This window comes from Gymnogyps californianus, chromosome 8, assembly GCF_018139145.2.
Source record: "Gymnogyps californianus isolate 813 chromosome 8, ASM1813914v2, whole genome shotgun sequence".
Taxonomy (NCBI): Eukaryota; Metazoa; Chordata; class Aves; order Accipitriformes; family Cathartidae; genus Gymnogyps; species Gymnogyps californianus.
This window is the reverse complement of record NC_059478.1, coordinates 32,451,052-32,461,943: the sequence shown is the minus strand read 5'-3', so window position 1 is coordinate 32,461,943 and position 10,892 is coordinate 32,451,052. Positions and strand designations below refer to the sequence as shown.

Here is a 10,892-nt window from a genome sequence, read left to right as displayed (position 1 = left end):
CTCTGCAATGAGTACAGTCCTGACTTTGAAGTGGATAATTTAAAACTGGTAGTAACACTGGCTTGGAACAAAAACGCAACTATAAAGCAGAAGTATTACAAGGGGAGAAAAGCATTAAAAAACCATGCAAGAAATGTGAACAAATCTCTGTGTAACTCTTTCATGTAAGCCTATGCAAGGTACCTAGCTTCCTTGAACTCCGCGCATCTAAGCTTTAACAAAGTCAGCAAGACTGTTTGTTTCCTTTCTAGACTTCATGTGCTCCTTGTGATTTCCTTGTAAGTCTGGGTACCAGTTCAGCCAGAGAGATCAAGGCCAATGTTATGATGATGATATAAAGAGCAGGAAGTTTATGGCAAGTTTGCCGAAGTTGGGGTGTGTGTGGTGTGTGTCTGTTTGTGTTGAGCTGCAAAGAGTTAAAAATGCTGCTACAGTGCCAGACAACCCTACACATCTGTCTCTGTATAGTCTGTACATTTGCTATGTATTTGGAGTCAGTGGACTTCATTTTTACATATGAATTGTATATTAAAAGAGATATATTAAAATTTATGAATATTTATCGTTCACAATACACTGGTCTCCAACTGTTTTCTCCTTCTACGTATTTTCAGCTGACATATTTTACTGTGCCCTTGAATTGTAAGTTATGATATACCATTATGTTGCAGTCGTTTTCTTGCTTGTTGTACTCTTTTTGTTATGATGTTTCTTCATTTTATTCCCATCAACTTTCATTGTCCTTAATTATGTCCCTGAACTTGTAAAGCTGTTTCTCTTAACAATGGGGACTTTGGAAATGGCAACAATTGCTTTTCCATGAACTACAAGGCAGGAAGTGCATTGTTTCTTTAAAAAAATTACCAGATGTTTTTGAGTGCTGACTACTAACATAAAAAAACGCAGAAACTATTATTTTCCAAGTTCTCTAAGTGTAATTTTGTTATTGTGTAACTTCTGTTTGCATTTAACTGGGAATTACGGCCTATGCCAATACTGAAGAATGGAATTTCTATCAAGCTAAGTGTATAAAGATGGAATCCCTCTATATGAATACTGACTCCGTGCAAAGGGACTATAGGTTGTTTCTCTTGCATGATACAGGCTCACCAAGAGGGTGGCAGTTCGCAGTCCGAAGAAAAGAAGGGTTCTCATAAGTGACGTGTAACAGAGTTGTAGTTGATCTGAATATGCTCTTCTGTTCTGTCACCCCTTGCTTCTTAATCCTCTCCTTATCCTCCTCCCCCAGCTGGGGACCCTGGTTTTGCTTTTTAAACAGAATAGTATCTTTTATTAAGAAGATCAGACAAACGGCAGAGAAAGAATGAATTTCTGAGAGAATTTCACTGAAGGCACCGGCAGTGTTTGGATCTTGCAAGACCAAAACAATTTGTACTGTCAGAGGTGAAACATTTTTGCTGTATACAGCCAGAGTATCCAAACTCTCTCCTTCCACAGCCCAGTTATACCACGACCTGTCGTCTTAAGCCTGGCAGTACCTTGTAGGACTAACTATCCAGGGCAGCCTTCAAAATCCGCTGGGAACAACTGAAAGCCTTTTGTTGACTGGATTTGGCCAGCAGGCAGCCAGGAAGGTTTCTGAGCATTGACAAACGCAAGCCTAAGGAAGGAAAACCCTCTCTCTCTGTCTCTTTCTCCCCCCCTTTGCGTTCCCTGTACCTGCTGTCACTGAGTTCAGCTCTGCAGCTGGCTGGCTGTGTAGACGCACATGCTCTGAGCTGGGTCTGGCTGAAGCAACGTGATGAGAACGGACAGGGAGAGCCGGGCTGTTTCAGGGCTGAGTCCCCGCGAGGCAGCTGGCAGGATGGAAGGAATGCACCTGCATTAGGAACGTATTTGCAGCAACTGCGTCTGCTCAGCCTGGTCTTTCAATGTCAACAGCGGGCCGTTTCACATCTGCACAGCGATTAACGCGCACTCAGGGCGAGTTACTTGCAAAAGACAAAATGGCACAAATTATTGATAGCAAAACGACTGCGCTGCAAGAACGGAGACAGAAAAAAGAGAGCAGGAAACAGAACAGAGGGGAAAAGACTGCACAGCTGCAAAAGTGACTCTCAAATATCAGCCACCAAAGAAGTACTATAATCACAGTTAAAAAAAAACCCAACCAAACAGAACTTTCCAATGGAGATCATGTTTGGGTCTTAGCTGTAGCAGATAGTAAAATTCAAAGGACCGTGTGCGATGCCGGGTGTAGTTACCTGTGAAAAACATGGCAAAGGGCAGCGATTCATGTCCATCCGAGTCAGTTATGTTGTTCCCTGTGCTGCGGCCAGTCTAAATACCGGCACTGGGGCATCCGCAGCTGGTTGTCTTGTCTTCTCTTGACTGGAGCAAATGATTATTCCTTGTCCCTGGGGTGCAGGGATTATTGACAGAAAATACCCAGTGCTTCGGGGTGAAGTGAATGCATTTTATTTCTCATTAAAAATTAAAATGTACACTTTAAATGATAAAAGTATATTTTTACCATAGACAGTACAGTAAGAAGAAATTACCCGCATCATAAGTATCTGGAAATTCGTTATCCCTGCTGTTCCCAGATTACGTGACTCTGGCTTAGAAGCCGTTCATGATGGAGCGATACTCTCTTTGATGTTCCACAAGTTTCAAAAATACTTCATATTTCTTGTCATAAAATCTGTATAAGAAAGTTAATTTCAACAAAGCCTGAGATTTTAAGATTTAAATCCCCTGTAATATACACGTTTACTTCCTTCACTTAGCATCAAAGAAGCTTTGACTCTTTCCTAATTACAACTTTTACCAGGCTCAGAGTCCTGTACGCCGCCGGAGCGCAGTTTCCACCCAAACAAGTGACTTCAAGTTATAATTACACCTTTCGTTTACCCTGTAGCCAGCTTTGATTTTCAGACAGTTTTTCCTCCGCCGTGGGTAGGCACCGGGGCTCCGCTGCTCTTCTACCCCTCCACACCCGCTGGCAGAGCCCCAAGGCTGTGCAAAGGAGAGCTCACGGCTCCCCAGCCCTTCCGCTCCCCCCCCCCGCCGCCGCCCCGCTTTCTGGAGCGCCCGTTGATGCCGGACCGCGGTCGTGTGTGTGTCCGCCCCCCCCCGCCACCCTCCCCGCCCGGGGCCGCCCGCCGCCGCCAGGGGGCGCCCGCGCCCCGCCGTCCGCCGCCGCCGTGGGCGGGGGGGGGAGAGCAGCCGCGGGCGGGAGCGGCCCCGCAGCGCCCGGGGGTACCGGGCCGCCGCCTCCGCCCCCGCCCGCCGGTGCGTTCAGGGATTATACAGCTCGTTGGCGAAGCAGACGTGAAATTATGCAAAGGTCTGAGCGGCTCGGGAATTGCAGTGACTTGGCAAATGCCGCCGAGGTGGCTTTAACCTCCCGGCGGCTTCGGAACCGTTCCGTCGCATCGCTCCGCTGCTGGCGGCGACTGCTGGCCGGGGAAAGGCGTGGGCAAGGGCAGGCACTTCCAGGCTACGGTGCGCGCATCCCGCTGCCAGCAAGGTTACAGGCTTGGAGGCCCATATGATCCTTAAAAAATCGGGATCACAAATACTACTGCATTCAAGCAGGGCTATAAAGAGCCAGACCTTAACTTCATTTTCAGTAAATTCTCACAGAGGAACACACAAAAGTCAGGATTACCTTTTGTGCTCATGGTTAGGCTGCACGACTCTCCCAATTTTCCCCATTTTCGCCATGGCCTCCTAGTAAAAGACAAAAACACAAACTGGAAAAGCCTGTTTTGATTTAAAATACTTTTTGACAAGAACAAGATGTTTCAAAACCAATCGGAACATTACTGATGTATTTTGTTTCGGCTGAACAGGCCAGATGGCATAAAATATGTTCAATCCCATTATATAGTAGTCATGAGAACAAAGTACTGCAGACCCCTCAGTAAACCAAAATCTGTTCCTCTTTCTTACTGGGAGTCCGAGGCAGAACAGACTTATCTTTTATTATTTACACTAACCAAAGGAAATGTTAAACACTGCATCCCCGGAGGGGAGATTTCTCAAATAAAATGATACTGTACATGAAATCCCTTAATCACATTCTTAAAGCATCAATTCCCTGCAGCAAGGGAGGACTCCAGTGTGCTCCAGAAGCTAAAGGTAACTTGCAAAGTTCTGTTATGGAGCCCGCAGCTGCCCTCACATTCCAGTATAAAGGTGTAAGAGACTTTGATCCTACTCTGCTTTTGGCCAAAACGACGTCAGATGAAGGGATCTCGCAGAATCCCCTGCAGAAGGAGTCTCTGGGACAGAGTCACGTGTGGAAGGGAGAGGACTGAACAGTTTGGTTCCTTTCCTGATCTCTGTGAGATTCTGATTTTCTGTGGATTCTCCTGAGCAATCCCGCTGGCATGAGACACTAATCACCGATGTTGATAGAGGACCAAGCTCTCAGGCACGGGTGGAGGCAGCAGGCACAGGCTATTTTCAGTGGAAGTTATTTCACAAGGAGCATTAAAGCAACAGCTTTCAGATGGAACAGTGTTAAACATAAAAGATCAGGATTCAAGAATCGGCGTCTGACTAAACCTCTATCAGTGTTCGTAGTTTCTGCGCAGGACCCTAAATCTGTTCTACTGTTAGTGCCTAAAGCACAGCACTGGGAGAGTATCAGAATGACCCCTGGAGAACAGTCAGCCTGTGCTGCTGCTGGAAGCCATCTAGTCAGCTACTATGGCTAGATTTTTAAAAGGGTTGGATGATTTTACAGGCTGTAATATCTGCTGTAGTAAAATCTTTGCTTTCCACTAATCCAGCATTTTACAGCTGAGGATCTCCTAGAACTTTACAACGTAGATGAGCAATGTAAGCACAGTTTCACCAGCCCAGGACAAGCAGGGAGGCTCTGAGGATTAGCAAGATGACCAGCAGACCTTCCATCTTCTGGTTTCCCATTTCCTCTGTGTTAAAGAAACATGATCGTGACCTAAATGCCCGGATGTAAGTGGGCTGCCCATGAAGCCAGCAGGTACTCCTTCTCCCACGCACTGCAGACGTTTGCTCAGCTAGGCACAAAGTGCCTGGGATGCCGCCCGTGTGCCAGAGCAGCAGGCAGCCCCCAGCCTGCCTGGCTGGCTGAACCCGCAGCATTACCTGGCACGTTCTGGCTGTGTTTGCTTCATCCTTCAGCATCAACACGTCCTTTTATACTGCCAGTCCAAATGTGCTACTAGAATGTGGAACGCCTACTTTCTACATCTGTCAACTTCAGGGGGTTAATACTGGATGAAATCGTGGCTCTACCAAAGTAAAAAGCACTGCCAGTGATGGTGCAGTCAGGATTTTACTCTGCTAGAGCTTCTGACAAAACACCAGGGAGTATTTCTGTGCACTCATATGCCCATACTCTCTCGTATGTGCAGAAGTTGATTGTACTTTGATTCCCCAAGAAACACCCTTGAAATAACACTCCCAGTGAGATAGTGTGTTCTTTTTTCTGGGACATGTGAGCCTGCTGGCACAGAGACTCCGCACACCAGCCAGATGAAAATACTGGCATGGAAAGGTTGAAATCTTTCCCAGTAAGAGAAACGGGCATTTTATTCCCTGTTCTTTAACAGGTGAGACTAGCTCAAGCATTGTTCCTGTTTACAATAGTCTATCTTTTACAACTCCCTTACATGGCCAGCTGGATTTAGAGGCTACCCCAAAAAGTGAATAAACACACAGAAAAAAAACCCTCAAAGACAATTCCCTCTGTTACAATCAGTGCTGCTTTTCCAGATAGCGTTGTGTCTTACAGAAAACATAAGGCAAAGGAAAAGCCCCTTGAAGCACTCTCACTAATGGAAAGCAAGTCACCTTGCTTTCCGCTCCCTGCTTTACACCTCCTTTTGAATTGCCCTGGAGATACTGCACGAAAATAAAACCAAGACATCTACAGGGTCTAAACGTCTCAGACAAATCCACTTTTTTTCACAGGTGCAAAAAAAAAATGAAAGGGAGGGCCAAACTTTGCCTTTCACCCCCTCCGTGCACACCCAGGGCCTGCCTGCTGCTGCCCCGTTCTGGGCGGCGTTAAGAGAACAGGACACAAACGGCGCCGTTCCCAGGACACATTCTGCTTCTGCCGTAAGTACTCTACACACTCATGTTCTGCCTTACTCTGGGGCCTCTTACCACTTCCAGTGCTGAAAAATGCATTACTGCTTCTTCGGGAAATAAGCCAGCCTTTTGAGATAAACATATCTTCAGACAGGTTTTATTTTTACGCTGTTACTCATCTAACTCCAGGTCTCCTCAGGCTGGTTCAAAAGAGAACAGACACCAGCACCGACTCCACCAGGCGTGAAGGTGTGAGGGCAGCCTTGGTCGGCACGGCTGTCCCGCCGGCCGCTGCAGCCCCGGCCCGGGCTCGGGCTCGGGCTCCCTCCCGCACGTCCCCTCGCTCCCCACCACTGCCTCCGCCACCCTGCTGGGGCCCAAGACCACACGGGGCACCTGCGACACTCCAGCTTTCAGACCAAGCGCTTTGCAGCGGTGGTCTTCAAAGGGTGAAACCGAGTCTCCACGAGGCTGAGGAAGAGGTCTCCCCAAACCTGAAACCCCTGGCACAGAGACCCCATCCTCTGTCAGGCAGCCGGAGAGGGTGCCACTGCTCCCATGGGGCCGGGAGCAGGACAGGCTAGAGAGGTCCCCAAAGTAAAACTGGTCCCGCAAGGCCTGATCTAAACTAGGGAATAGGGCCTGGCTGCTGCTTATCTTCTGCTGCTGGTTCACCCACCTATCCACCTTTAGCTGAAGAGGAAGATGCCAAAGCAGTCTTTCCAGTTTATCAGCGAAAATACTTTTGTGTTTTTAAATCTACTGAAAATACATAGGTCTGTCTTTCAGAATCCACAGCATTAAGATCTCACAGCAACTACCACAGTAATATGGAATAACATGTTAAAAAAATACACAGCCAGCAATTTTCAGCAACTCACTCATTCTATGTTGCTCAAAATATCCTAAATGAATTCCCTCTCTTAATTTGCATTTGTGTGATTTTTTTGTTTTTTAAAGTCAGTTTGGTCATTGTTAGTTTGAACAAAAACTTTACTCCCAGAGGAGAGTCTTTGCAACAATTTTCTGGGGACAAAGAGGAACAGAACATTGAAAATATGAATTTATAATGAAATCGGAAACAAAGGAACATTAGAATTGCATTACAGAATCAGATCAACCTTGTGCACTGTTCTGTCTCCAACAAAGCCTTAAATATAGCAAAGTGATAATACTGCTGTTCAGAAATAGTTTGTTTGAGGGTTGACATCCAAATCCATAACTCCAGTCACCAGGAATTTCACAATCTTAATTTCAATGACGCTCTATCTTCTTTGTTTGCCAGTCTAGACAGTACAATGAATACAGTGATTTAAACACAATGAATTCTCTTAAAACAAAATATTTTGTAAAATTGCTTTTTAATCATTTCTTTTCTCTCTTTCCATAAAGGCTATGCTATAAATAAACGCTGAAAGTTCGCATTTGATCATCATTTCTAAAGGCTGGGCAAGAGGCAAGTGAAGGGTTTACACAGAAAAAAAGAGAGGCACTGTGGAGCAGAAATAAAGGGATGCATTCATGATTTCTAACCTTTTGTTAGAGTGTCAAAGCTGAGACAGATACAAGCCAGTAAACACTCTGCTTACCATGGAGAGACTTAGTCAAACGGGGTTACCCTGCCCGGGACAGAAGGAGCACAGGCCCAGGGAACCAACTTCTCCAAGGCCCACCAAGATTTCAGAACAAGGTGCCATTTTGCTGCTGGAAGGGCGACCCAGCTGGGAAGGTCAGTAGTCATTCAGATTCATTCGGTACTGGTGGCTGAATTCTGTTCTTCAGCGTGATCTGGGGCAGGGGATAAGTTTAAGACACCAGGGTAGCCTCAACAGGCAGATCATCTCCCAGGGAAACCCTGTTTGGAACCCAGGGAAAACCCCATCTCCTAGGGAAACCCTATTTTGACACAGCATATAAAAGCTGAAAATTTCAACCGTTGTCCCTCCAATAATGGAAAGGAAAAGGTTTTTAACACGGTGTGGCAGCCGCAGTGCAGCAAGCTACTCTGTCACGCCAGGAGGCACCAGGAAAAGCATGTCAGCCTGGCACCAGGAGCCCACCGGAGGTGCTTACAAGGGCTAGCTTTAGACTGGGAGACCAGTCTTCTCTGATTCCCTAGCCAATGGGCTCCTGCCAGGGCTGTCTCAGAGCCACCCAGCATGATCCTGCACATCCCACAAGAGGAGCCCATCTCCCCTTGGGACTACAGAGGGAGTCAAGGAAGATGAGCCCACTTGTGAATAGTCCCTAAGTCTGATTTTCAGTAGTGACTCAAGGACTTAGGTGGCTGAATACTACTGAAAATTAATGGGATGTAAGCCCTTAAAAGCACACATCAAATGAGAAATCAGATTTAGGGACGTCAGCCTTAGGTAAGGAAGTCAAGTAACAAAATTCCATTGAAATTTATGAGCTGGGAACATCAGTCCCCTTAAGAATTTGGGCTTTTGCTTTATTTGGGTACTTTAAAAATTGTATCCAGTTAAACGGATGAGGCATTCGAGCACAAATGGCATCTCCCAGCTGTGTTCTCCCCACTTACTCATTTCGATAATCCCAAGAAATGTTTGGACTTTCACCTAGCGTAGTTATTAACAGTGAAAACAACCACATATCGTCTAAAGTTTTACTGTACAATTTCAGTGGCTGAAAGCATTTGGCCTGCGCATACAAAAGCATACAGCAAAGCTCACCAAATTGTGCGGGTATACCATGCTCGTTACGGCGAGAGTGTGCCAGCTACTTGGAGGAAGGATCCTTAGTACGAAAACCAAGAGGGGTACTCAGATGCAAATTAAGCAAGTTTCTCTGTGAACGCTGCTGATTTATGGCTTGTCCAGTGACAGCCGTGGTTCTGTCGCCCCAAGAATGACTGGCCTACGCATGATGGGAAGGATGAAAAATAACTCTGCTGTAAACCAGTTTTGGATTGTAACTTATAACTAATTCAGGAATCTCAGAACAAGCTGGAATGAGATGCATGGCTTACTCTTCTTCTTCCCAAGCTGAAGTTGTTAATTCACCCTATCTTAGTACTTATGCAAAAGGAGGAAATTATATTCATTTTTATTGTGCCAATACAAGCCAAGTGATCAAATGCTGCCATTCTTACAGCCAAACGTGGTGAGAAATCTGTACCAGCAAACGTGCTTGTTCACATATTCCTGAGAACGACACGAGTGTACGCATGGAAGGTCAGTCTCAATTTCTGAACCACACAGAGCTTTGAAACATGATTTTTGCCTCTGTTACCCTGAAAACATTACCCAGACTCCCACTCAGGCCAGTCTCGACTCTCTGGTGTTTTTGAACAGCTCTACTGTCACAGATCCAGCATCAGAGGAAAATAATTTAAAAGTTGCCCCATTCACAACAGACTGAAATGTAGGAACATTCTTCCCCACCAGATTTGTTCTGATTTGCAGAATTCAGCAGGTGTAAGTACCTTCAAACTAACAGACTGACTTTCTTTACACTTCTAAGTCCTCATAGCAAATACAGTAAATGTCATATGTAATAATTTCTACTGTTCTTCAACAGTGAAGAACCTCTCTCACTCACCTCTATTCCACACACATAAGCTGAGACTAACAGATGCTAACTAGCATCATTTTAAGAAGCCCAGTCACAGATATATTTGGATTTGAGGGGAATAAATAGATTTCTTGAAATGCTGATGTTCAAGAAATACTTTTAAATTTTTCTAAGAATTGTAAGCAAGGCTGCTATTTTCTTACAGGCTTTTATTTAGGGATTGCTTACTCAATAGCCTGGAGATGCAAAATTCATCTTATCTATGCTTACGGGAGTTACATGAATGTATTTATGTAACAGAGCCCTAGCAGAACATTACTTTTTAGTGGTATATGACTGCATGAAGAAAGCATGTGATGGACCATATACAATATTTTTCTAGTGGGTTTTTTTCCCCCCTTAAATCTGTTTGAGTTATAGGGGCAGATCTTGGCAGCATGCACAAAGCCCAAAATCTGAAACTCAATTCTCTGTGGTATTCTGAATGGAGTGAGCCAAGTTTTAAAACACATTATGGATAAATATTAGAGCTGAGCAAAAATTTCACACCTAAGACCAAAGTGTGAAAATTTGGCTTTCATTCATTTAGTGAAAAGGTGGAAAATTTCACACAAGCTTGTATTTTCCTTTTGCTCTGTTCCAACATAGATTTCTGTGTTCGTATCAAACCGCAGAGAGAGAGAGAGTGTTTCTGCCTGTCTGTGTCTGTAAGTGAGACTACAGAGAAGGAGGGAGAAGAGGGCGGAAGGATGGAGGTCCAGTAAGCAGGACACCAGCTCAGGACTTGAGTTCAAGTCTGTCTTCCAGGAAAAGTCACTGGCCTTTTGAATCTCACTATCCATACATTCAATAACAGCACTGGCCCATCTTAGAGGATTATTTTCTGCATTTGTTTGTTGAAGACTGTTACAGTGGTGGAGGGGAACAGAGCAGGTAGCTTAGAAGAAGCCCAGCATTATTCTACCCCTAAACCATCCAACTTCAGTTGACAGAGGCCGATTGGATGGATCCTCAGTACTGAGACAAGGTAGTTTTCTCGTTCAAGCACTGCATCAGGATTCAGAAAGTTTGCAACAGATTCCCCGAGTTATTTGGGACATGTAATTTACTCTTTTAATTTTCAGTTACCTCTCCCTGAAATAGGCTGCGCCCATTGTTTTCCCCCAGGTTTGGTTTGGCTTGTACACAGAGTTTGTAAACTCTAGGTTTGTCCCTAATTTTGTACTGTGGGTGGTGCACGGAGCTCTCAGTCCTACTGCAGCCCTCCACGCCTCATTAAAGTACGTATCACTCGACCTGTCCTGTAC

General features: G+C 45.3%; 1 protein-coding gene across 3 annotated transcripts in view; it reads right to left on the bottom strand.

The window, feature by feature from the left end:
• Positions 1-2,423: 2,423 nt before the first annotated feature.
• FGGY (FGGY carbohydrate kinase domain containing) overlaps positions 2,424-10,892 on the bottom strand; it is a 150,114-nt gene continuing 141,645 nt past the window's right edge. For all 3 annotated transcript variants that reach the window (XM_050900809.1, XM_050900810.1, XM_050900811.1), the window contains 2 exons: positions 3,635-3,696; positions 2,424-2,665 (listed from right to left, as the gene is read on the bottom strand). In XM_050900809.1, the coding sequence (XP_050756766.1) occupies positions 2,584-2,665; positions 3,635-3,696 (144 nt within the window). In that variant the 3' untranslated portion in view covers positions 2,424-2,583. The remainder of the gene's footprint in view (positions 2,666-3,634; positions 3,697-10,892) is intronic.